The 23,156-nt window shown below is 47.8% G+C and overlaps 11 protein-coding genes across 18 annotated transcripts in view; 5 read left to right on the plus strand and 6 right to left on the minus strand.

The window, feature by feature from the left end:
• Positions 1-305: 305 nt before the first annotated feature.
• On the minus strand, positions 306-3,933 carry LOC117144080 (MICOS complex subunit Mic60). 2 transcript variants are annotated; one of them, XM_033309094.1, is made up of 8 exons: positions 3,574-3,926; positions 3,082-3,317; positions 2,449-2,928; positions 2,244-2,392; positions 1,485-2,180; positions 1,110-1,268; positions 761-1,049; positions 306-699 (listed from the first exon to the last, which is right to left on the minus strand). In XM_033309094.1, exons 1-8 carry the CDS (start codon positions 3,922-3,924, stop codon positions 522-524), a joined length of 2,538 nt encoding a protein of 845 aa, XP_033164985.1. In that variant the 5' UTR covers positions 3,925-3,926; the 3' UTR covers positions 306-521. The 2 variants fall into 2 exon arrangements, with proteins under 2 accessions (XP_033164985.1, XP_033164986.1); XM_033309095.1 differs by lacking the exons at positions 306-699; positions 761-1,049; positions 1,110-1,268 and adding an exon at positions 1,330-1,382 and having other exon boundaries at positions 3,574-3,933.
• Positions 3,934-3,966: 33 nt separating this feature from the next.
• On the plus strand, positions 3,967-4,982 carry LOC117144089 (39S ribosomal protein L35, mitochondrial). The gene is made up of 2 exons (XM_033309104.1): positions 3,967-4,319; positions 4,384-4,982. Exons 1-2 carry the CDS (start codon positions 4,295-4,297, stop codon positions 4,893-4,895), a joined length of 537 nt encoding a protein of 178 aa, XP_033164995.1. The 5' UTR covers positions 3,967-4,294; the 3' UTR covers positions 4,896-4,982.
• LOC117144086 (fumarylacetoacetate hydrolase domain-containing protein 2) lies at positions 4,926-6,165 on the minus strand. Its single transcript, XM_033309100.1, has 3 exons — positions 5,793-6,165; positions 5,579-5,706; positions 4,926-5,511 (listed from the first exon to the last, which is right to left on the minus strand). The coding sequence occupies exons 1-3, from the start codon at positions 6,055-6,057 to the stop codon at positions 5,023-5,025; spliced, it is 882 nt and encodes a 293-aa protein (XP_033164991.1). The 5' UTR covers positions 6,058-6,165; the 3' UTR covers positions 4,926-5,022.
• Positions 6,166-6,559: 394 nt separating this feature from the next.
• LOC117144087 (cytochrome c-type heme lyase) lies at positions 6,560-7,933 on the minus strand. Its single transcript, XM_033309101.1, has 3 exons — positions 7,749-7,933; positions 7,034-7,652; positions 6,560-6,976 (listed from the first exon to the last, which is right to left on the minus strand). Exons 2-3 carry the CDS (start codon positions 7,621-7,623, stop codon positions 6,721-6,723), a joined length of 846 nt encoding a protein of 281 aa, XP_033164992.1. The 5' UTR covers positions 7,624-7,652; positions 7,749-7,933; the 3' UTR covers positions 6,560-6,720.
• A 333-nt stretch (positions 7,934-8,266) lies between these two features.
• LOC117144085 (NADH dehydrogenase [ubiquinone] 1 alpha subcomplex subunit 10, mitochondrial) lies at positions 8,267-9,977 on the plus strand. The gene is made up of 3 exons (XM_033309099.1): positions 8,267-8,370; positions 8,609-9,737; positions 9,804-9,977. Exons 2-3 carry the CDS (start codon positions 8,610-8,612, stop codon positions 9,897-9,899), a joined length of 1,224 nt encoding a protein of 407 aa, XP_033164990.1. The 5' UTR covers positions 8,267-8,370; position 8,609; the 3' UTR covers positions 9,900-9,977.
• Positions 9,978-10,051: 74 nt separating this feature from the next.
• Positions 10,052-12,546, minus strand: LOC117144083 (transmembrane protein 181). The gene is made up of 7 exons (XM_033309098.1): positions 11,821-12,546; positions 11,505-11,761; positions 11,371-11,451; positions 11,210-11,309; positions 10,875-11,152; positions 10,715-10,817; positions 10,052-10,649 (listed from the first exon to the last, which is right to left on the minus strand). Exons 1-7 carry the CDS (start codon positions 12,269-12,271, stop codon positions 10,276-10,278), a joined length of 1,644 nt encoding a protein of 547 aa, XP_033164989.1. The 5' UTR covers positions 12,272-12,546; the 3' UTR covers positions 10,052-10,275.
• A 153-nt stretch (positions 12,547-12,699) lies between these two features.
• On the minus strand, positions 12,700-14,658 carry LOC117144082 (pre-mRNA-processing factor 17). The gene is made up of 3 exons (XM_033309097.1): positions 13,918-14,658; positions 13,379-13,857; positions 12,700-13,318 (listed from the first exon to the last, which is right to left on the minus strand). Exons 1-3 carry the CDS (start codon positions 14,633-14,635, stop codon positions 12,785-12,787), a joined length of 1,731 nt encoding a protein of 576 aa, XP_033164988.1. The 5' UTR covers positions 14,636-14,658; the 3' UTR covers positions 12,700-12,784.
• LOC117144090 lies at positions 14,608-14,835 on the minus strand. The gene has a single exon (XM_033309105.1). It carries the CDS (start codon positions 14,738-14,740, stop codon positions 14,636-14,638), a length of 105 nt encoding a protein of 34 aa, XP_033164996.1. The 5' UTR covers positions 14,741-14,835; the 3' UTR covers positions 14,608-14,635.
• A 234-nt stretch (positions 14,836-15,069) lies between these two features.
• On the plus strand, positions 15,070-16,150 carry LOC117144088 (fas-associated death domain protein). The gene has a single exon (XM_033309103.1). The coding sequence runs from the start codon at positions 15,106-15,108 to the stop codon at positions 15,823-15,825; it is 720 nt and encodes a 239-aa protein (XP_033164994.1). The 5' UTR covers positions 15,070-15,105; the 3' UTR covers positions 15,826-16,150.
• Positions 16,060-18,727, plus strand: LOC117144081 (probable ATP-dependent RNA helicase pitchoune). The gene is made up of 5 exons (XM_033309096.1): positions 16,060-16,346; positions 16,407-16,628; positions 16,838-17,524; positions 17,586-18,211; positions 18,291-18,727. The coding sequence occupies exons 1-5, from the start codon at positions 16,166-16,168 to the stop codon at positions 18,615-18,617; spliced, it is 2,043 nt and encodes a 680-aa protein (XP_033164987.1). The 5' UTR covers positions 16,060-16,165; the 3' UTR covers positions 18,618-18,727.
• A 3,720-nt stretch (positions 18,728-22,447) lies between these two features.
• Positions 22,448-23,156, plus strand: part of LOC117146096 (protein held out wings) — a 37,979-nt gene continuing 37,270 nt past the window's right edge. For 4 of the 7 annotated variants that reach the window (XM_033312068.1, XM_033312070.1, XM_033312069.1 and 1 more), the window contains exon 1: positions 22,448-22,607. The gene's annotated coding sequence lies outside the window, so the exon portion shown is untranslated. The remainder of the gene's footprint in view (positions 22,608-23,156) is intronic. The other 3 variants (XM_033312071.1, XM_033312072.1, XM_033312075.1) reach the window with 1 other exon arrangement.

Consider the following 23,156-nt stretch of genomic DNA (forward strand, 5'->3'; position numbering starts at 1 on the left):
GGCGGCAACCGCATAGTAACCTGTTTTTGAATATATTTGCTCTGCCTACCATGCTGTCTTTTCAGAACAGAGAAATTTCATTAATCAAATGCATTTTATTTGAATTTTTACATTCGGAGTATATTTTAATCAATTTTATTTTATTTTATTCATTATTTTGTTTGTTAAATTAAACAACAAGTGGATGTTCTTTATGTTTATTTATGAACTAATCACAATATTCTTTAGAAACACAAAACTTGCCAATTTCAGCTTCAGTAATATTTCATATTGCATTCTCAAGGATATCCCCAAAGTATTTATGGTTTGGATTTAATAATGATGGTTTCTATGTTTAATTTGTATAATTGAAGCTAAACAAAATGTTACAAATATATGTATATAAGTGCTATTTCGTTTCAACTGTGATCGCTAATTGGACAAATTACATATTGCTGGTAATCGTACCATCTTCTCCTGGACTAATAACAAATAGTAAGTGTATCATCTTGTTTCTGGAGGAAGGGGACACAGGACGTAGTCTACAAATACAAGAGTCCGCTGGCAGCGGCGTGGGCCATCAAGGTGTTGGCCGCCTGCTGGGTCTCCAGCATGAGGCGAGCCTCCTTCATCCACTCGCCAGCAATCTTGCGCGATGCACCCTGCAGCAGATTCATGTACTTGAGCGCCTGCAGGAAATCGCTGCGATCCACATGGTACCTGTAAAACATAAAGGCTATTTTCAATATAACGCTAGTAATGGTTGAATCAATCGCCTGACCTGGCCCTGTTTAGGATATCGTAGGTGTCCAGTTTGCTATAGTCGAAGGGTTTGTTCTCGAGTTCGTCCTTGGATATGGGATTATCGGGTCGCAAGATGAACAGCGATTGCAGATAGGACAGGAAGTAGATGGGCAGGCCGGCTCCTTCCTCGGGCACCAAAGCCAATCGTCGCGCCACGCGCTCCACATTCAGGAAACGCTCGCGCAACGCATCTTCTGGATAGACACCGCGTTCCTGCGCCTCCTTCGGGACACTCTCCAGCACAGCTGCCACCAGGTCGTCACCCTCTGTAATCATACGCATTTAGCCACTGAAATCGAACTGTCGGACTGTAGGTTTCAACTTACTAGCCACCTTGGCAATGGCATTGATCTCGTTCTTTAACGGGCGCAACCTGTCCTTGTAGTGCACGCCAGGAGTGGCAGCGCGCACGGAGGCCCACAGAGCTTGGCAGGCGGCCCAAAGGGCCTGCGCCTGATTGGCAGTACGCTCTGCATCCGCACGCTCTGCAAAAATGTTGCATTTAATGTTAATAAACATTTCGATTAAATCAAAAATAGGTTGGGATAAGTACTACCCTACTTATAGGGTGAATATACCTTGAAACTCATCCTCTATCTCTAAAGTAGCAGCATGTTTTGGAAAGGTTTGGAAACCATTATATATCTAGCCTGTCTACACTAGCAACATTCAAGCGATATCGTATAAAACATTGAACTTACCTGCCAGAGCCGCGTCCATTCCGCGCAGCTTGCCGAGCATCGCGGCCAATTGTAACTTATAGTTGGCCTTTTCGGTCGCCAGCTTATCCTCAAGCTCACGCTTAAAGCTTCGCGTCAGATCGGTCTCCCGCTGCGCCACGATGTCCTTTATGTGATCGGCGTGGGCCTCTGCTTGTTTTTTAAGCTGCAAGCGCAACAGCTTATCAGACTCGGCGTGGATGTGGAAGATTTTCTTCTGATTTTCCACGGCCAGCTTGCGCCGCTCGGCCTCCAAATGGTATTCCAGTTGAGCGCGCAAAGCCTCCGAATCGTTGTCGCCGCGAACCGAGTCAATAGCTCTCTTCAGGCGCAGCTCACCATCGGTTTGCAAGCGCTGCAGCTCCTTCTGGTAGGCCAGTACATGGGTGTAGGCGTGCAGGATGAACAAGTCCAGGTCCTCCTTTGACAGATTAAGTTTCTTATCCGCCAAACTGAGGCCGGGGAAGATAGACTCGATCTCGTCAATGAAGTAGTTTCGCGCCTTCTCCACATTGCGCCAGTACTTGTCTGACACGCTGGCCGTGTCCTTGTGCCGGTAGAGCTCGTCCTTGACGTTGCCAATGTGGTCCACCAGCTTCTTGATCTTGTCGCGCACCGCCTCAACTTTTTTTGCGTTTTGGGCCGTTGCCGCAGCACTCAAGGCGATCTCGCAGGCGACTGCAATTGATAGAAGCGAATGTAACTCATATATGGAAGCTATTTAGCAAACGATGGACTTACCAATCTTCTCCTGAGCCTCACGGGCTGCTCGCTCTGCCGTAGCCACTGCCGTATCACGTGCACTTGCGCGATTTTTCAGCGTGGTCCAAAGAGAGTTCTCTCCATTCTCTACGGCCTTGTCTACAACCTTACGGACATCGTCATTAAACCTGAACGATATTCAAATTTAAAATCACGCAACGAATAGCTAACGAGAATTGCTCACCCCTTCAAAACGCCAATAGCGACGTTGTACTCCTTGACGGCCAATTGAGCAGACAGCTCGATGGCTTTCTCCAGCTCAACAACATCGCGGGGCAGTGGACTATCCTTAGGCTTGGCGGCGGGCGTGGGCGCTGCTGCTGCTGGCTTCTCGGATTTCGACACTGGCTTCGCTTGAGTCTTGCTGACTTCGCTAGGCTTTGAGGGTTTCGTTTCCTCAGCTGGATTGGCCTTCAAGGGTTCCACTTTGGACTTCTTGGACTTGTCATCGCCGCTGCCGGCGCCAAACAGGCCCGTCACCTTAGAGGTAACAGAGTCCACGGTGGACGTCACTGTCTCGATGCCAGACTTGACCTTATCGATCTGATCGTTGACGTTCTTGGTGATGCCCTTGAATGGCGGTTCCTCCTGCAGAGCCACCTTGATGACGGATCCTGCGCCGGGCACATTCTTCTCCACCAGTTTGCGGAAGTCGTCGTCGTATCTGGAATTGGATTTATTTATTATTCAATGGTTCATTTAAGCTTTTCAGGTGCAACACAAATATGCTTTCGGCTGGAGTTTTGTACGAGTTTTTATTGATCTACAGGTGGACCTGCCTGTCCTTATCTTAAACCTTTATTGTGGCTCTATTTACTTGGCGTAGGTGATGACTCCGCCGACAGCTGCCAGTGGTGAGACGAAGAGGACCACTTTGCCGAAGCCAGCTTCGCGCATATGCGGTGGCGGCGGCAGGCTCTGGTATCCTTGATATCCTTGATCGCCTTGCTGTTCTTGCTGTTCCCGCTGCCGCCTGCCCTGCTCCCGGCTGCCACTTCCGCTGCTGCTTCCGCCGAACTGCCTGTTGTTTGCGGTCGTCTGCTGCAGCGTACGCTGTTGCAATGAAAGGCAAACATTTAGGATCATCACATTTAAGGTAATTGGCCAGCCCGTTGACACCCCCGCACCCTTGGACAACTGGAATTTTGGAGCTTTTCGCCCAATTCCTGGGCTTGGTAGATGACATAACCAGCGCCTCTTGTTGTATTTTCGCCAACCGCTTGCTTGTGGGCGCGCGGGGGTGTGGGGCAACGTGACGATCGATTTTCACGTTATCAAACAGCTAGAAATGAATTGGTCAAAGATTCACCTGCAGGGCGCACTTGCACTGATCTCGCACCGCTAGCCGATACATGGTGTTGATTTTGCTGTGATCCTGCTCTGCTCGTGCTCCTGCTCCTTCGGCTACCGTAAATTTCAAGTCCCGGCGGCGTGAATTAAATATTGCCCAATTCGTTCGAAGCTGGCTCGACTGCGTCAGCGCTGGTGGGTGAATGGCTGGCCAGTGCTGCTGCTTCCTCTTCCATCCCCCACACTCACACGCACACGCACACGTGTCCTGCGTGCTGCTCGTCGTCCTTTTCGCTTCGCTTGCCGGCGCCACTCGAATTTGATCACTCAATTTTGGTTTGTGTTTTGATGGGAAACGTGTCGGCAACATATACGCATGTACTCGATAGGCCAGTCAAAATACATTTGATTTGGAGATGGGCGCATAAGTTTTAGCTAAAATTTTTATAACAAGTTTTAAATTGTCAGAATTGTCAGTGCTCTACAAATGGATTACATGGCTGAGGGATCATTTTGCCCTAATTGTTATGAACGAAAAATAGAACTTGAACCTATTCTTGGGTGAATCCCAAAACATTTGCGATACTTCTTATGATGACCGGTTCCCATCTCCAATAGCAAGCTATTCTGTGTTTGTTCGCTGTGAATGGCACACAGCTGACTGTTACGCGATTCGAAAAGAAGAAGAATACCTGCGTTTTGTATGGAATTATAGGTTTATCTTTATCGTTTTAAGTGAAATGCTAAGAACTTTTGTGACGAGCGGTAAGTAAAAATCAGCTAATAGAGTTTACAAGTTTACGGTAATTTAATTGTCCTTAACTTCCAGCGCTGCGAAGCGTTTGCTGGCAGTCGCCGGCTGCGTCTTCGTTGATTCCTCTGGTGCAGCGGACACAACGTGCCACTTTGATGACTCTATCCCGTCCATGCCTGTTGCCCACGCCATCACTGGCATCTCCTGCTCACCACCAACTCCTCCAGCTGCCAGGAGTGCTAGGAGCCACAGGAACACCATCAAACACACGCAACGTAACCAAGTTCTCGCTGGTGAAGGGTAAACGAAAGACCGTCAAGGCGGTACTGAAACGTTTTAAGCGCCTGGACTGGGGCGCCTGGATACGCACCCATTCCGGTCGCCAAAAGAAGCTCTTCAAGAAATCCGCAGCCTTACGACGCCGCCTAAAGCAGCACGTCTTCACCAATGCCACCCAGAGCTGGCTGCTGGACAAGATGGTCACCAGCTATTGGCGGCGCCCAAAGCATTTCATCAACGATCCCTATAAGCCCTATCACAGCCGCAACGAGTACTATGCCACACAGTCAAAGACCTTTAAGGTGTGACCTGGCTAATCAAAGATAATACATAGTTTATAGTTTATCCATTGAAAACTACAAAATCTATTAAATGCCATTGTTTCACTAACAACACAAACTATACAAACACAACAATCCACATGGTGTGACAACCTCAGGGGGCCACAATCTTGTTGCACAGCTTGCCCAATCCAACAATCTCCGACTGTACGACATCACCGGGCTGGAGGAATTCCGGTGGAGTGCGATGCATGCCCACGCCCTTGGGCGTTCCGGTGACTATGATGTCGCCGGGCAGCAGGGTAATGGTCTGCGACAGACGATTGATCACATCGTCCAGCTTGAAGATCAGATTGCCGGTATTGCCGTTCTGCTTCTCCACGCCGTTGACCCAGGTTTTCAGATTCAAGTTGTAAACATCCGGAACCAGACTTTTGTGCACTACAGCCGGTCCCAGCGGCAGGAAAGTGTCCATCGACTTGCCTATAAGGAACTGACCACCGTTGCGTTCCTTCTGCCAGTCGCGGGCGGAGATATCCTGGGCCACCGAGTACCCGAAGACATGGTCCATGGCTTGGGATTTGGGCACCTGGCGGGCGACCTTGCCAATGACACAGACCAGCTCAACCTCCCAATCGATTTTCTGTGGAATTTTTTTTCGGTTGGTTATCTCGATGAGGCTATCTTATGTTATCTCTCGCTCCACTTACGCTACTGGCCGCATGAGCGATGACATTATCTTGAGGACCCACCAGGGCATTGTTGAACTTGCTAAAGAACATAGGTTCCTTGGGGGCCGGCTTGTTCTGCTCATCGCAGTGGTCCTGGTAGTTCAAACCTGTCAGCAGATCGAGAATACGTCATTTTGGAGGTCAGAGTCCACCTACATATGTTTATGAATATGTATGTAAATTCATTCTTTACCAATGCAGATGATCTTGCCGGGATCGGTGATAGGTGGCAGCAAGGTGACATCATCGTTCACCTCGAGTCGCGGCTGCTTCTCCGCCTTCTTTGCCAGTTCCTCCAGATTGGGATCCTGGGCAATCAGGGTCTTCAGATCGCTGGGCACACCCTCCAAGCCGGCGAATTCCACCAGCGACTTTTGATCCTCGGACAGCAGACCAAGTCGCTTGGCCAAGTCACCTCTTCGCAGGTATTGAACGAACCTCATTCTGGCAGCTTGCATTTATGACTGATTTACGTCGACCGATTCTATCGCGACTATCCAATTAACGCTCCAGTGGCCAAAAACGATTCTCACGTAATGAGGGCACCAGCAATCAGTTAAAGAAGGCACACGCGTTTTTCAACACTGCCAGGCATTAACCCCCTAAAGCCGCAGGTGTTAGAAAAACGCAAATACCTACATTTGAAAAATATAGGTTGCAAATCAAGTTTCTTTCAGAAAATGTATGTTAAAAAATTAAAAAATAAATTTAGTTTTATTTCAAAAGCTAATTTTCGACTTCAAGCTATAAAAGGCATTTTCTTGAAACCATGTTTTTCAAATTTGTATAAGTAATGTTAAAAAACTAGTAACTAGTCATAATTTTGCATTAAATAAATGTACATATATATATCAATAAAAAAAACATTAGGCAATATGTTCCTCCACAATGCTACCAACTTGTTACTGCAAAATTCGAAATCCGTAAAAGGATTAAATAAAGAGCAAAACCACATTCAAATTTTGGTGTTCAGAAGTCAAGATTCAACATTTATTTAAAGAGAGGGCTCAACTTCGTTTCGCTTCGCAGTGTCAAACGCATTTAATCAAACTCCTCTTCCATCCACACGATAACTTAAGCCGATTTTGTACCTATAGCGATCATCTAAATATGCGTTCCTCCTAGTCGCTACCAGCGGTCACTTTGCCGCCATCCGCGCTGCCAAACTTCTCGAACAGCTCGTACCTCCAGCGCATGTAAGCTACGCGCATTCTGTCCCAAACGTTGTCCACGGAGTCCATGGCTGGGCGCACGTCCAGCAGGGCAAAGCGGTAGTCCTTGTCCACCAGTCCACCGTCGTAGTAGTCGATGACGTAGCGCACATCCTTGCCACAGCGATCGACTATCCAGTCATGCCTATCGAAAGGCAGCTCGTATCTGGAAGGCAATGTGAACATTAATTCAGGTGGGATCTTCCGTTTGGAGTCTACTCACCCCAGCCAGCTGCGGAATCGAGCGCGCGGACTGAAGTCCTTGGCCTTGCCACCGAAGCTCTTGAGGCGCGGATTGCCGCATTCCTTGGCGTGGAGCGCCTCCCACTTGAGAACCTCCTGCCAGGCCTGCTCGTTGTTGGCATTGTGGATGCGTATGATGTCGCCCATGTCCTTTTGCGATACGTCCTCGGTCTTCCAGCGCCAGCCCTTGCGTAGCATGGCGTTCCAGAACATCTGTTGGCTGGGATACTGCCAGAATTGAACGCTGCCATCCTCGGTGACTTTGGGAATGGTCGACGTCTGGCGGTCGGTGGGCAGTGGGAAGGGCTGATCTGCCGCCGGCTGTTGGTTTGCCGGTGGCATCATATTCAGCGGATTAACGTCGCTGTTGTCGTGCTGCACCGGACACTCGGAAGCGGCCTGCATCTTGGGATGTGGGGGCACGGCGGAGGCCGATTTTGCATCTCCATGTTTCTGATGCATGGGGCATTCTGGTGGCGGGGCACCACCGCCGCTCGTGTACTTGGCGTGGTCCACCGGCACACTCTTCGTGGCCTCCATTTGCACTCGGGTGATGGCTGTATTGCCCATTTCTGCTTCGGATTGGTTAATAACAAAATCTGTGTCACGAGGAAAATCGCATTAGTTCTCTCAGTTGCGTAACTGTAAGGAGTGGGTTACGCTCCTAGTGCTGGGCCCACAACGCCAGGACTTACTCGATCCTAATGGTCACAACTCTCGATATCTGTCAATCTTCTCCTGGAGCCAGTCGCCTTAAATTTTGATTTATATTTTCGTTAGTTCATCGTTAGAACTTTTGAGCCCAAAATGCAGCGAGGTTGTGGTCAGGGCTGCCAGACCGATGGAAAGTGTACCAGTTGTTTCTGCACCGTGACAATATGTTAAGTTAAAAATTTAAAAAATCAACTCGCACCGCACGGCAATGTGAGTTTATGGTGTGTCTCTGTCTACAAATGAAAAGCATTGTTGAATTTATTTGAAGTAAATTAGGTTGTATTTAAAAACCCCATCTCTGCTGTGCAGTGTTGTGTAGTCGCTGTGCGAGTTTTTAAAAAGAAAAACAAATACATTTTTAAATTCAAATGTTATTTTTCAATTGTTATATCTAGTTTTTAAAAAAACTTGGGGTAAATTTCATATCATATGAAATTCCTTCTATTTCTGAGAAAAGTCGTAAGTAAAGCATTGGCAAAAATTTTGATTGTACATTTTTGATATTTGAACGGATGCCTTGACATCCCTATTCGGGGCGTTTTCCAACACCGACCATAGCCCGAAATTTGTTATTGGGTAGACTTCCGATATTTAGATTGAAAAGTGAGTAAATACGGCCGGATAGAGCATTAAAACCTACGATTTGGGTAAATCTATGGAGCCCCATTGGTGGCAAGCAGGATGGAACGAAAAGATACGCATATCTCCAGTTTTAGAGCAGAGATTACCGCACTACCTGCATAGCTCCTGTGATGTAACCACACGACAAATTGCCACTGGACCAGATATAATTGTTATTATCGTGTTTTGTTTTTGTACTGACCCATGTTATCCCTTTCAGAATGACCGCCGTGTTCCGCGTAGGACTGGTGCGGCTCGTCAGCCGCGCCACACAGTCGCCCAATCTTCTCCAGGCGCAGACGAATGCCCTGCCCGCTGCCTTCCAGCAGCGATGCAGCATCTCCGGCAAGACGATGCGAGGTGGACCCCGGGTGCCCAAGGCCGCCCCCTATCCGTACAAGACGAAGAAGTACAGCGTTTTCAATGCTTTCTTCGACAAGACCTCCAAGCGTTTTGACGAGAACTCCAAGGTGATCTGTGTGGAGGGACCCATCGCGGCCGGCAAGTCAAAGTTCGCCAAGGAACTGGCCGAGGAGCTGGACATGCAGTACTATCCGGCAGTGGACCTGGACCTAATCTACATCAATTCGTACGGCTATGACATGAGGAAGTTGGATCCCCAGTTGCCGCCCAGCTGCCGCAGCTACGATGTGCGCAACTTCTGCCTGGACCCCAGCCACGATCTGGCTGCCCAGTTCCAGATCCGCATGTACATGCTGCGCTATTCGCAGTACATTGATGCCCTGCAGCACATCCTTAGCACCGGGCAGGGTGTCGTCCTCGAGCGCAGCCCCTACTCGGACTTTGTCTTCATGGAGGCCATGTTTCGGCAGGGTTATCTGTCCCGTGGTGCCCGTTCCGTGTACAATGAGCTCCGACAGAACACCATCGGGGAGCTGCTGAAGCCGCATTTGGTTATCTACTTGGACCTGCCGGTCGATGCCGTGAAGAAGCAGATCAAGGCACGCAATGTGGACTACGAGGTGCAATCGAAGGTGTTCAGCGATGCCTACTTGAGCGATTTGGAGCAGCTGTACAAGCAGCAGTACCTCAAGGACATCTCCACCCATGCCGAGCTGCTCATCTACGACTGGACAGCCGGCGGTGAGACTGAGGTTGTGGTGGAGGATATTGAACGCATCGACTTCGACCAGTTTGAGGCGGATTCTCACAACAAGAAGATGCTCGACTGGCGTTTCCCGCTGGAGCCCGAGTGGTGCGAGGCCCGTATCAAGTACTGCCACGAGAAGCCCGATCTGATGAACTACTTCAATGTGCCGCGTTTCGATGTCCCGGAGCTGGTGCGCAGCGCTGACGACGGCAAAGTCTGGCGTGATGTCTGGTTCAATGTGAGTTCGCTTTTTCCATTTCCCTGTTCGATTTCTTTTTACATTCATTCGCCACTTCGCACACAGGCTCCCGGCATGAAGTACCGTCCTGGCTACAATGCAGACATGGGCGACGAGGGTCTCCTCACCAAGACGAAAATGGGCATCAACCAGGGCATCTAAAGGGTTTTTGCTATGCGTTCGAGTTGAAATCACCTGGCGAAATGTGTTAATTATCTAATAAACAATCTAGTAAAATAATCAGAAGGCAATTACTTAGAAAGAGAATATGGTAACTCGACTGTAAATACTTTTCATACAACAAAACTCGAAATATTGGGTTTATTTATACTTTCTTTTTTTGAACATAAATTTCGAATTCAGCTTAATCATGAATAACTAAACATATTTCGATCCTCTCCAGTTTCATTGATCAACCAGAGATTAATTTGTGAAATTTGTTTAATTTTATGCATTATATTAGAGAATACTTTGTACACATTTAGCACTAGAACTCCGGTTGCGCTATGGAACATTTGGGTATTCGTTCTCCCGCGGATCAATCGCTGTCGTAATCGTTCTTTCCAGCACCGCCGCCCACCGAGGTGAGCGGTCGCCGTGACTCCTCGTCGGATCCGTAGACGACATCCTCATCGGAATCGTCGATCATGGAAATAGCCGGATTATCCTTGGTGACAGCCAGCTCCGCCTGGGCGAATCGTCCATCTGGTGAGTACACATACGCCATGGTGTACAGGTAAAAGTTAAGCAGTCCGTAGAAGCACATAAACTGCGCCGAGCTGCGATAGGTGGTGTTAAGTGAGGCGACAAAGTTATCCTCCAGGATGCCGAAGCCAAAGCGACACGTCGTCACCGTGATGGATATGGACAGGACGAACAGCATGAGCAGCGTGAGGAACTTCAAGCGCATATCTGGGCAAATGGATTAAGCATTATATCGTAAGATCTGGCTGGGAGCACTCTGCATTATGTCTCACCAAAGTACGGCATGGAGCGAAGCTCGGTGTACGCCCGCAGTAGCAACAGCACCAGATAGAGCACATACATGCAGCAGGCGATGTAGAAGAACATCTTGAAGCCCTAAGAATGGGTTGGTTTCATTATCCATTTTCGTTGGTATTTATGATGTATACCCACATTGTAGTTTTTCGTATCCACAAAGTGACTGTATGTGGGGTCCCTCAGCTCGTTGCACTTCTCCCACGTGGCCAGGACGATGGCGCACAGCCAAATGGGCAGGACGACGATCACCTTGACCAGGTAGAACCGCACGAAGCTGCGCTCGTTCTGTCGCAGTCCATGGTAGATGCACAGCCAAAACATAAGCAGAGCACAAAGGAACGTGGCTTGCAGAATGGCGTCCAGCATTCCAGGCAGCCAGGAGTTCATCAGGAATATCAGCGGGAAGAAGGGATCTGTGCGTAGAAGATCATTAGTCTATATACTCCACTTAATCCGGATGAAACACCTACTGTCGTACAAAAGGAGCAGGGGCAGGAGTACCGACAACCATCGCTGCTCAATGGACCAATCATAGATTGGATACTTGCGCAAGGTGTGGGCATACCAGCACTGCAAGCAATGAGATAGCATTATTCCATATTTCTAGAGCCATTAGCTGCAAATCACTTACTATGACAATGAAGGTGAACAACAGAAAGATGCACCTAAACCAGATTTCAATCTGCGTGAAGTCCGGACTGTAAGTCTTGAACTGAAGTGAAAAGTTAGTGACCACCACTACAATTGGTATGCCATGCCACTCACGTAAAATGTTATGCTGCGTATATTATACTTCTGATGGAATGACTCCAAGCCGTAGAAGCGCACAGTGATGATATAGTGGGCATAGTCGAGGAATCCCAGATGCATCACCGTGAACTCCTCGCAGTCGTTGCGTACGCAGACCAAGTGCCGCGTCCGGTTGTGAGCCACTCCGGATCCGAGGACACTTTGGGGCTTGTGCTGCTCGTTTATGTCATCGATTGAGACGCTCACTTGGAAACTCTTGTCGTAACGCTCGTCTGAATTATTGCCATATTATACATAAGATAAGTAAAACAGTCGAAATCACAAGACCCACCATCGTTGTTGTCCGTCACCAGCTTGGCTATCAGCCACATTTGCTGCGAGTATGTGGTGGTCAGCGGCGACTTCATGGCGAAGGGTCCCTTCCCCAGGACCGTTGGGCTGTGCGCCAGCGAGGTGTTCGCCAGAATCTGCTTGGCGGTCAGCGAGGATGTGCTGGTTATGGGCGGTCCCGTCAGCCCGATGACGATGCCCAGACCGAAGCAGGTGAAGAATCCCAGGAAGACCATGACAAACTCGCGCTTGTGCATCGAGTAGAGCCGCATGTGGACGGATCTCTCGCAGCGATCGTGGTGATAGGCGGGCGAGATGTATCTGCTGAAGTCGCTGAACAAATCGCTGAACTGCGAGAGGGACGATTTGAGGCGCAGCAGGAGCCCGCCGGACGGCAGCTGGTAGGCGTAGCCCAGGCCAGAGGCATCCGCATCCGAGTGGGGCTTGGCCATGGCCGCTGGCAGGAAGTACGGGTGTCTAGCTGATGCTCGGTGTCCACCTAGCCGTTGCCCTTTACTGCATCTCCTCTTCGCCGTAGAACTCTTTTTTCACGTTTTTTTAGGGATTATTGACAAGTCTTCCACTATCCGCCCGACGTTTGTGCGCCTTTCGTGGAAAATATCGATTTTGGCCAGCACTACTCGCATATGTTTTGGCTTGCAAGTGGGGGTGGCTGTGCCATAGGGTGGTGGGCGGACCATCCGTCGAGTTGTTTGCCATTTCACATGCACTGCGCATGCGGACTCTTATCACAACTGAAGGTAAATAAAAGGCACAGGCTTGTCCAGGGAATATTATGGAACCGGACGGATAAATAACTTAAGAATTCAATTGGGCTTGATACACATGCATATATCCCACATGAATTATATGAGCTCAATTCGAACATAATGGGTATGCAATATAATCAATCAATTTACACATCAGTTTGGCTTACATCTATCTAGGTTATTTTGTGCGGACCTTTAGTCCCAGTATTTTATCTGGCCATCCCAGCCAGCGGTGACCACTTTGCTGGCCTCGTGCGGATGCCAGAGGGCACTGATACAGACGCCGTCGTGCGCCTGCCACTTCTTGTACATCTTCGTCGTCTTCCAGTCCCAAATATAACATTTGCCATCGCCATCGCCCGACACCAGGTAGCTCATGTCCGGCGAAAAGTCCAGCTGGCAGGCGTAGCCAGAGACCATGTGACCGGTGAAGGTCTTCTTGCGGTTCATCTTGAAGCGATTGAGGGCGGAGAAGATGACGATCTTGTTGTCCAACGACTGGCAGGCCATCCATTTGCCATTGGGCGCCAATGTGACCGCCGGCATGGAATGCATAGTGGGATCGGCAATGTACTTCATGTCCACAGGAATGTCCCACTCCCATATGCGCATCGATTTGTCGTCCGAGGTGGTCACAAACCGTCGGTTGTCGTCCACAAAGGTGATGGTGCTCACTGATCCCAAATGCCGGTCATATTCCTGTACAATATCACCGCTGCGAGTGTCCCACTGCGAATCGATAGGTAAACAATTGTAATATGAGCATCTACTTTTGTAAATTTTACTTACGCAAATGATCTTCTTGTCGGAAGTGCCGGCAACGAACAAATGTTGCTTGCTATTATCCGGATGGAATTTCACACAGAAAGGCATTTTACGCGTTGTGAATCGGGACACTACATCGCCCGTTTCTGCATCCCACAACTTTATGTAGCGATCATATGAAGCAGACAGGAAGTTGGTACCCCTATTGTTCCACGCAATGTCCTTGATGGCCTGCCGATGACCGGAGAAGGTTCGTATGCAGCGTCGCTCGCCGTAAACCTCCCACAGTTTGACCCGGCAGTCCATCGAACCGGAGAGCAGGAGATGAGCGGTCTTAGGGAACCAGCGGATGGAGGAGATGCCCTTGTTGTGGCCCGACCAGGTATGTATGTGCGCCTTGGGCAGGAAGCATTTGGTCGGTGGTGCATTCGATCGTAGATTCACGCCCAGATCATGAGGAGCATGCAGATAAGAGCGGCCCTGGTAGTCGTACGCATCCTTGACTGTGGAGCAAAAAAGTAAAAGATTATTAACGATATATGAATATATTAGATTTAACTCACTGTGCAGTGTCGACTTCTCCTCGAGCGGCTTGTCCTCGGGAATGCGTCCGCGCTTATGCCGCTTCGACAGCAGCTCGTCCAGTTCGGCGCGCTCCTGTTCATTTGGCTTTGCCACCGACACCTCGTTCTCGAACTTGCCCCAGGGACCCAGGAAGCCCTCAATGTCCTCGGGATTATCATTTTTCTCCTGCTTGCGCAGTTTCTTTGCCTTGGGCGCCTCAAACACCGTCTTGCCATTGTCATCGTACGCGGACTGCAGGTCACCTACAAAAGACTGGCCGTCCGCCTGATCGTCCACGCTGGGGTCCAATGCGTAGCCGTAGGTGTGAAAAGTGCGTCGCTGGTTCTCAAATTCAAAGGCATTGATGTGGGCCTTCTCTACGTAGCCGGCCAGGGTGTTCCGCGGAGCGCGCTGCTGCATGGTGAGGTCCGGATGCTCCGGACCCTTTACCGGAGCATACATCTCCTCATAGCGCGGATTGTAGGTTACCTCCTTGAGCGTGGGATCCAGAGTTCGGGGCACTGCCGATGCTCCAAGGGGAACCACCGTTGGCGCCGCACAAACAGCAATGGAGTTTGATAGCGAGTGTGTTTTGTCGACGGGCAGCAGGTGATCCGGAATGGGAGCGGAGGGCTCTGAATTGGTGGTGGCTGTGGCGGCGTCCTCATGGTCCGATTCTCCATCCGAGGAACTGGCGTATGACTGAAGGCCCAACATTTAGAGGCTGCGGACGAACTCTGTGTACTTGTTCACAAAATGCTGAAGGTAGATCACGACCAGAGTGTAGAGGAGGAATACGAAAACGTTAATGGATATTTCCATTCGTCTACACGATTGCGTTTATCATCAGTTGCTTTAGTAAAAGTAACAAAAACATATTTATATATCTATCAAAACTAGCGATGGTGCGTGCTATCTGTTATCGATATTATCGAATGGCTATGTTACGGTCTCACTACGGTTGCGAAAATGCAAGCTGGTGCAAGTTTAAAGCTTATATTAAATTTTTCAAATAAATTTTGATATGCTGTACACAAATATAATTGAAGTTATTTTAGTTGATGTCGCAGCGTATTTTGCTCAAACCTGTATTCAGTGCTGATTGATAACAGGTAAGGAAATACGGTCATACTAAATCAGTGATCCATTTTGGGAACTGAAAATACCGTCTCTGTAAATTAGTCACAATGATAGAAGGCAAGCACTGGAGCTACGACATCCTCAAACAGATCGCCATCGAGGGATGCACCGAGGACGTGGAGGATTTGAAACAAACCCTTGCTGATGAGATTGGTTCGCAACGCAGATTGGATTGCATACGAACAATTGAGGATTTAATTGACTGCCTGGAACGAGCGGACGAACTGTCGGAGAACAATGTGGAGCCACTGCGCCGGATGTCGGGCAATATGCCGCAGCTCATCGAGGCTCTGAGCAACTACACACCGCCGGAAAACTTTCGTGGACGTCCGGTGAATGTGTACCAGGAACTCCGATTGGCCGAGGAACTTCGTCAGCAGCTCCGGGTTGCGCCAGCGTCTCAGGGTGCTCAGCCATCAGTTTCGTCACTAGCTGCCGCTGTGCCCCCATCAGGAATCCAAAACTATGCCACCCCAGTTGCTTTTACGGATAGCAAACGAACGGCGGTCTTTAAGAAAATATCCCAGGAACTGGGTCGCTATTGGCGACGACTGGGCCGATCGGCGGGCATAGGCGAGGGCCAAATGGACACCATCGAGGAGCGTTACCCGCACGACCTGAAGTCCCAGATTCTGCGACTGCTGCAGCTCATCGAAGAGGACGATTGCCACGATCCCAAGCACTTTCTGCTTCGTCTGTGTCGCGCCTTGGGCGATTGTGGTCGCAATGATCTGCGCAAGAACGTGGAGCAGATAATGTCGCATTAGAAAGCATTCTTTACATGAATTTTGTTATGATTTTAGTTATTATTGTGCTGGAGAGCAACAATGTGGTGCCTTTATCCTTGCCTTTATAGCAGCCTTTATACCACCATCATAAAAGATAAGAAAATGTGATTCCCATTTTGAATGATAATAGATAGATTAACTTGATTCTCTTATCCACCGATTGCGTGGAACTATCGAATTGGCAATTATCGATAAGCACAGCTGGCTGGCTATCGTTTATTTCGGGGTGAATGGTTAGCAACACGTGCGCGCAATATTTTATTTGAGAATTCTGTTTTTAACCATTAAAGTGTATTAAAAAGCATACATAGTTAGCAATATGTCTATTCGGGAGAAGCTGCTGATGAAGAAGATCGTTAAGCGGGAGAAGATGAAGAAGGAGCTCTCGCAGAAGAAGGGAAACAAGAAGGCCCAAAAGCAGGAGCCACCCAAACAAAATGGCAATAAACCCAGTAAAAAACCCGAGAAACTCAGTAAAAAGCATGTGGCCGAGGATGAGGGTATGATTGAAAACATGTGTGCATTGTAAATATATGGAAGATTCACTTTTCGACCCGCAGATGACGACTTAGAGGAGGATTTCCAGGAGGCGCCGCTGCCCAAGAAGAAGCAACAAAAACAGCCTTCAAAAAAGCAACAAATTCAGGTGGCCAACTCGGATTCGGAATCCGATGACGATGAGCAGGAGGATGAGGCAGATGAGGATAGCGATGTGGACGAAGTAGCCGAAGTTGATGAGGACGATGTGGAAAGCGGGAGTGAAGACGATGACCAGCAGGAAGGTAAGTAAAAGAGTCGATTTTTAGAGAATTCGTTCTAACTACCAATAATAATGATGATTTTTAAAGGCGAATTTGAGCAGCTCTGGAGCAGCGAGTTAATGTTGCCCAGGGCAGGCATGAAATCCATTTAAAAACCAACTGAATTATATCAAATATTGAAATACTGTATCCCTGAGAAAACCAAATTTAACCAAGAATACCTATTTCAGATGAAGATGAAGAAGAGCCTGTGCCAGCCAAGAAAACGAAGTTGCTTCCCAACAAGTCCAAGGCACAGACTGGCAAACCAGCTAAAGACGACGAGCCCTTTACCGTGGAATCCTCTCTGGCTGCTCTGGATTACCGAGATTCGGATGATCGCAGCTTTGCCTCCCTAAAGGGCGCCGTGTCCGAGGCCACATTGCGAGCCATTAAGGAGATGGGTTTTACCGAGATGACTGAAATTCAGGCGAAATCACTGACACCCCTACTAAAGGGACGCGATCTGGTGGGTGCTGCCCAGACGGGTTCCGGCAAAACCCTGGCCTTCCTGATACCCGCCGTCGAGCTGATAAACAAGCTGAGATTTATGCCACGCAATGGTACCGGCGTGATCATCATCTCACCTACCCGAGAGCTGTCCATGCAGACTTTCGGTGTGCTTAAAGAACTGATGGCACACCACCATCACACTTATGGCTTGGTGATGGGCGGCTCTAATCGGCAGGTGGAGAGCGAGAAGTTGGGCAAGGGCATCAACATCCTGGTGGCCACACCGGGTCGTCTGCTGGATCATTTACAAAACTCGCCCGACTTTCTGTACAAGAACCTTCAGTGCCTGATTATCGATGAAGTGGATCGGATTCTGGAGATCGGTTTTGAGGAGGAGCTTAAGCAAATTATTAATCTGCTGCCAAGTGAGTTACGAATATCTATTAAAGGTTCTTATTGTATTTTTAAACTAACTTTATCTTTCAGAACGCCGCCAGACGATGCTCTTCTCGGCCACACAGACGGCTCGCATCGAAGCGCTTTCCAAGCTGGCCCTTAAGTCGGAGCCAATTTATGTGGGGGTTCACGATAACCAGGACACGGCGACCGTAGATGGACTCGAGCAGGGGTACATTGTGTGCCCCTCGGAGAAGCGACTGCTCGTGCTCTTCACGTTCCTCAAAAAGAATCGCAAGAAGAAGGTGATGGTGTTCTTCTCGTCCTGCATGTCCGTCAAGTACCACCACGAGCTCTTCAACTACATTGATCTGCCAGTGACCTCCATCCACGGTAAACAGAAGCAAACGAAACGAACGACCACCTTTTTCCAGTTCTGCAACGCGGAATCTGGAATTCTGTTATGTACGGATGTGGCTGCTCGTGGATTGGACATTCCGCAAGTCGATTGGATTGTGCAGTACGATCCTCCAGATGATCCACGCGAGTATATTCACAGGGTTGGCCGAACGGCCAGAGGATCGGGCACCTCGGGTCACGCCCTTCTTCTGATGCGACCGGAGGAGCTGGGCTTCCTGCGCTACCTTAAGGCCGCCAAGGTGCCGCTCAACGAGTTCGAGTTCTCCTGGCAGAAGATAGCTGATATTCAACTGCAGGTGAGTGCTCTTTCTTTGAGTTAAAATTTTAAGATATGGATTAAGGTGATCTAATTCATATAATTCTTATCCGTTGCAGCTGGAGAAACTGATCGCCAAGAACTATTTCCTAAACCAGTCGGCCAAGGAAGCCTTTAAGTCGTATGTGCGCGCGTACGACTCGCATCAGTTAAAGCAGATCTTCAATGTGAACACGCTGGACCTGCAGGCGGTTGCGAAAAGCTTTGGATTCCTGGTGCCACCCGTGGTTGACCTGAAGGTGGGCGCGGCCAAGCGGGAGCGACCGGAAAAGCGAGTGGGCGGCGGCGGTTTCGGGTTCTACAAGAAAATGAACGAGGGATCGGCCTCCAAGCAGCGGCACTTCAAGCAGGTCAACCGCGACCAGGCCAAGAAGTTTATGCGTTAGTTTTTTAGATTTAGGCAGAGATATACCGTTGCATATTGTAAATCAGCTGCTTTACTTGAGTGTGTGTATACAAATAGGCAAAAGATATAAAACTAAATGTTTCCAATTCACGAATGCACGTAACCATTTGGCCAGGTCATCATCATCGTAATCATTAACAACTGGCATCCCACTCGATCTCTCGATGCGGATGTGACTTCTCCTTATTTGCCGCTTGTTGTTTCAAATGTTTATTGTTGTCGCCGTCGAGTCGAGCTGAGTCGCCTCCCCAAATTTGGCCGATTGCGCTTTTTTATTTCGTCTGTCGCTCGCCAAATTGTGCCACTTTTAGGCCCACGCTCGCCCAGTCCAAGTCCCTCCAAAACGGAGGCGACGCTCTTGTTGGGCCAACTAATCGATGATCGGGCGCTTAATCAATTGCTGGCTTACGGGCGCCCACTGCGCCATTGCATTGGCCAATTGAAACAGCATTGGGCAGCGATCAATTTTCCAATAAAACTCGTTTACGCCGCCGTTTTGAAGAGATTCCATCACCCACAATATGAAAATATAATTGCGGGCCACCTTGGCTTGAATATAATTTAATATTTAATCTACAGCAATGTCTTAATAACTAAAATTCGTAGTAGAACTCAAGGTATTTCTGTTTTTAAATTAGTCAAAATTATAACAAGAAAGCTATCAGGGATTACGATCATCTTTTTCTTGAAGTTCCATAAAAGAAATACACCATCTTTCGATTTAATAATATTTTGCGCAGGTTTTGCATTTAAATCGACTTGATTTTTAAGACATTAAGTATAGAGTAATAGTAGTTTACTTAATGGTTTTTTGTTTTACAAACTATGAACTTTGAAATATTTTCGAGTTTCTGTAAGTGCGCAACGCTTGGCGGCCATCGAAATGTATCAGCAAATTGAATGTTGTTGGGGGCGTGGGCGTGACGAACGTTTGGAGACCACAACGCCGTATGCCCACACGCACACGCCCCCTAACCGCCCGCGCCCCTGCCCACTTGCCACTAGCACTTGTTTCTAAAAGCCAAGTTAACGATGTTTCGGTGAATGAAAAGCCAACGCGCTTGAGTTTACTCATTCATGAGCACTTTGCGGATCGTGGTTGGATTAGTTTTGCCCAGACCGCGTTTTGTTGGATCCAATCAGCTGGTCGGGCACAATATGCAAAGTGGAAACTTTATGAATGGATTCGGAAAACGGATGACGGGGGAACGGGGAAGGAGTTTCACCTGTGGGTCGCCGCGACGTGTGACACAGAAAATGCATTCGCACAGGCGACAAAAATGTGGTTGAAAAAAACTGGGTAAATATTGGGAAAAACATAAATATTACATTTAATAACAAGCTAAGAATACACATAAAATCTGTAGCTACTATAACAAAATTGTTTTCATTAAAGCCCCGAACTTGTGAGCATGGTCAAAACCAAACCACTCTGGACACTTTTGTTGCCTGAGCGGGTTGCGCATGTGGTCGAGTGTATCTGACAGATACTTACTATCTGTGTGGGTGTTGCAGTTCGGTTTCTTTGTGGCACCCGAAAACTGACAAACTCAACTGTTGGTAAACCGGTGGCGCCCACACGGCCGCGTCTCATGCGTAATGGAAACAACTGGGAACTGGTTAATGGCCGACTGCCGCCTGGCTTTTGGCCAACATATTGCTAATTACACACTCTCACACCCAATGGTTTGTTTCTGTGTCGGCGGTAAATTAAGAAAAAGAATGTTTAATTTGTCGTTTAGGCCACAAAGCCGCTAAATGTCTTGGCCAAATTTGCATGCGACACAAACGTGCAGTGGCCAAAAAAGGATGCCCGGACCAGCAAAGTAGTGTTAGCGCCGCCTGGCAGGTTGTCAATCGTTGGAACCACTTCCTTTTAGGCAACCGAATTGGTCAAACAATCATATTGCATTTGGGATGCAATATCTCTTTGTTAATAGTAATAATTTACTCCTCTTGAAGGCAACGAAAGATTTCCAACTTTAGATTTAGGTGGTTGTATTAATGGTGCATTGACTTTTCATCTTAAATTTACACAACAGTTTAACCAATTCAAGCATTTTTCTCGCCTAACTTTACAGCTGCTGGAAAACTTTTGTCTTGCGGCCATTTCCGTTTTCCAAAACCGAAAGTGCCGCCCAAAACGACCTACTCACAATGAAAAACACCACATTCAAAAGGGCAAATTCCAAAGCCCTAGAGAGATTAACGGCCCACGGAAAACTTGGCACTTCGGACTTGGCCAGATGTCCAATGGACGACGTGGGTGTGTGGATTGGAAAGGGCTTTGGTCTGTGGCCCAGAGATTTAAATCGGATATCCATCCCATAAGCAAACAATGTCTCAATCGCCACGCACATTGACACATTTTTCAATGGCACTAAAACTATATAATGGGGCCGTACAACACATTTAATGTCGGCCCACACACAGACCAATTCCGATCGGTTTGAGCCAAGTGCACACAAATTTGGTGGGACTTGTGGCCGGACTGTGAAACTTGGCCAGGTGAGGTCCGGTGGTGGGAGTCTGCTTTCCAATGGGACGACCAAACCGCTGTCCATCCACAACTTTGGCCACTTTAAACTTTCACGTCTCATTTTGGTGCATGCGGGTTTCAAAAATCGGATCTTGCCCCATGCCTGTCGTTGGCTAGATGTGCCCCCCCAGAAATTTTGGGTTTCGTTGGGGGTGGCTGTTGCAAAGTGGTGATCCTCATACATATATATCAAAATATTGTTGAAAACACAAGAGTTGTAATATTGGAAGGACCTAAATGTAAACAGAACCAGAGTCAAATTGTAGAATAAAAGTAAAATTGTATCGAAATTAATTATTTTTAGTACGTAATATCTAGATAATGTGTTGAATTTTTGTGAAATTCGCCAACCACACGGAAGCCAGCGAAAAGTGTCTTTCGCGATGGAAAGTAAAAGTTGTCGCCGGCCTAGGGTCGCTTATATGGTGCGTCCATCGAAACGCTCGCGAATGCCAATTTTCCCACATACATTTCGCGTTTTGCGGCAGAGTTAACCAAGTTAACACCAGCATTTGGCCAGTACGGGTTCGGGGGCTCATTTGCATGGTTTTTTGGGCTTGGGGCCCAGATGCTAGCCCCCGCATATGTCCGGAGAAACAAAATGCCGCTTGGTTCTAATCTGCCAGCAATTTCCGTGCGCAATTAATGCCTCCACAGCGCAGTGTCTTAATTAATTCAAAATCAACGCCAACGCGCCAAATTGTGGCCCACCCAGCGACCTGGTGGCAACGCTGAATGTTGTTAGTCAATTAATGCATTAACTAGGCTCCATTCGGCAGAATATTAATGGTTCACCTTTGTATTTAGTTGCTTTTAACTTATTTGGCCATTTACTAACTTTTATATTTGCTCTTTTGGGCAAAATATGTGTAATAAGTTAACCAGCTGCGCAACTCTGTTTGAGCGGAGTGGCAACGCTGATGGGTGATCTCGCATGCTGGCAGTAGGGTGCGAGAGAGCCAAGTCAGAAAGAAACTGACGTCACAAAGTTGTATATTGGGGTATTTTCTATGAATATGGTTATGTAGATATTGACTATACATCACCGAGTAGTTAAAAGCACTGATACTTTAGAAATACGAAAAATTACAAGAAAGTACCCCAAATATAAAGCTAAATATTTGGTCTTAACTATTTTTTAAAAACAACCGCACTTTGTGACGTCACTAATCGAGAGAGCAGAGAAACGAGAGCACTCTGAAACCACCACCCCACGATCGCACTGGCATGATCTCACACTTACAACGTTTTGTGCTCTTCGCTTCGCATTCAGTTTCTTTTTCTCTTTCTTTGCGCACGGTTCAGTGGTAGGAAAATTAGGAGGAATCGTTCAGTAAAGTCCCGAGATCCGTTCGCTATTGCCCGACTCGAATAAAATCCATATACACATATATCAAATAAACAAAGGAAAGGAGTCCTCAGAGAAGAGAAGTGTGTTTCAAAAACAAAATACTTTCGAAACAAAACGAAATGAATAAAAGCCAAAGCCACCCAGCAGCAACAACAAATACATAATCAGCAACTGTGCATATTTCTGCGAAGTTTGCTGCGTTTTGAGATCGTTTAAGTGGCCTTGTACACTCGGTACATATCCAGGCAAAGGAATTTATACCTTTCTATCTTCAAAACGTAGAAATTTGAATATAAAATTTATTTAAATACTTTTTTGTTGTATTTGCTGTTGCAGCAGCCAAATGAGCGAGGGAGAGAGAGAGGCAGCTATTTTGACATTCTGCTTTCATTCATCTCCGTCGCATATACAGTTTTACTGTATATTGTTCGTGTGTGAGTGAGCGATCGCCGAGGAATTTTCTGCCTTCGCTTTCGACTTGCTGCGCTCTCTCGCTCTCTCAGTATCTCTCGCGCTGCATTGTTGTTGCTGTCGATCGTAAAAAATACTTTTGGGCGGAGTTGTTTTCATTTCGTTTTCCGTTTTCAATATCGCTCGCGTACGAAACTTAATGAATTTCCCAACTCCCA

This window comes from Drosophila mauritiana, chromosome 3R (genome assembly GCF_004382145.1).
Source record: "Drosophila mauritiana strain mau12 chromosome 3R, ASM438214v1, whole genome shotgun sequence".
Classification (NCBI taxonomy): domain Eukaryota; kingdom Metazoa; phylum Arthropoda; class Insecta; order Diptera; family Drosophilidae; genus Drosophila; species Drosophila mauritiana.

Coding starts and splice junctions, on each gene's coding strand:
- LOC117144085 (XM_033309099.1), top strand. CDS start 8,610: ATGACCGCCGTGTTCCGCGTAGGACTGGTGCGGCTCGTCAGCCGCGCC. Junction 9,738..9,803: donor GGCGTGATGTCTGGTTCAAT/GTGAGTTCGCTT, acceptor CTTCGCACACAG/GCTCCCGGCATGAAGTACCG.
- LOC117144080 (XM_033309094.1), bottom strand. CDS start 3,924: ATGTTGCCGACACGTTTCCCATCAAAACACAAACCAAAATTGAGTGAT. Junction 2,929..3,081: donor GGAGTCATCACCTACGCCAA/GTAAATAGAGCC, acceptor ATCCAATTCCAG/ATACGACGACGACTTCCGCA. Junction 1,050..1,109: donor TGCCATTGCCAAGGTGGCTA/GTAAGTTGAAAC, acceptor GTATGATTACAG/AGGGTGACGACCTGGTGGCA.
- LOC117144081 (XM_033309096.1), top strand. CDS start 16,166: ATGTCTATTCGGGAGAAGCTGCTGATGAAGAAGATCGTTAAGCGGGAG. Junction 16,629..16,837: donor AGACGATGACCAGCAGGAAG/GTAAGTAAAAGA, acceptor TACCTATTTCAG/ATGAAGATGAAGAAGAGCCT. Junction 18,212..18,290: donor TAGCTGATATTCAACTGCAG/GTGAGTGCTCTT, acceptor TATCCGTTGCAG/CTGGAGAAACTGATCGCCAA.
- LOC117144082 (XM_033309097.1), bottom strand. CDS start 14,635: ATGTTGGGCCTTCAGTCATACGCCAGTTCCTCGGATGGAGAATCGGAC. Junction 13,858..13,917: donor GGAGAAGTCGACACTGCACA/GTGAGTTAAATC, acceptor TTTGCTCCACAG/TCAAGGATGCGTACGACTAC. Junction 13,319..13,378: donor CCGACAAGAAGATCATTTGC/GTAAGTAAAATT, acceptor ATCGATTCGCAG/TGGGACACTCGCAGCGGTGA.
- LOC117144086 (XM_033309100.1), bottom strand. CDS start 6,057: ATGCAAGCTGCCAGAATGAGGTTCGTTCAATACCTGCGAAGAGGTGAC. Junction 5,707..5,792: donor CGGCAAGATCATCTGCATTG/GTAAAGAATGAA, acceptor ATCTGCTGACAG/GTTTGAACTACCAGGACCAC. Junction 5,512..5,578: donor TCGCTCATGCGGCCAGTAGC/GTAAGTGGAGCG, acceptor AAAATTCCACAG/AAAATCGATTGGGAGGTTGA.
- LOC117144083 (XM_033309098.1), bottom strand. CDS start 12,271: ATGGCCAAGCCCCACTCGGATGCGGATGCCTCTGGCCTGGGCTACGCC. Junction 11,452..11,504: donor TACGCAGCATAACATTTTAC/GTGAGTGGCATG, acceptor TTTTCACTTCAG/TTCAAGACTTACAGTCCGGA. Junction 10,650..10,714: donor TCGCTCCATGCCGTACTTTG/GTGAGACATAAT, acceptor CCATTTGCCCAG/ATATGCGCTTGAAGTTCCTC.
- LOC117144090 (XM_033309105.1), bottom strand. CDS start 14,740: ATGGAAATATCCATTAACGTTTTCGTATTCCTCCTCTACACTCTGGTC.
- LOC117144087 (XM_033309101.1), bottom strand. CDS start 7,623: ATGGGCAATACAGCCATCACCCGAGTGCAAATGGAGGCCACGAAGAGT. Junction 6,977..7,033: donor CGATTCCGCAGCTGGCTGGG/GTGAGTAGACTC, acceptor ATTGCCTTCCAG/ATACGAGCTGCCTTTCGATA.
- LOC117144088 (XM_033309103.1), top strand. CDS start 15,106: ATGATAGAAGGCAAGCACTGGAGCTACGACATCCTCAAACAGATCGCC.
- LOC117144089 (XM_033309104.1), top strand. CDS start 4,295: ATGCTAAGAACTTTTGTGACGAGCG. Junction 4,320..4,383: donor AAGAACTTTTGTGACGAGCG/GTAAGTAAAAAT, acceptor CTTAACTTCCAG/CGCTGCGAAGCGTTTGCTGG.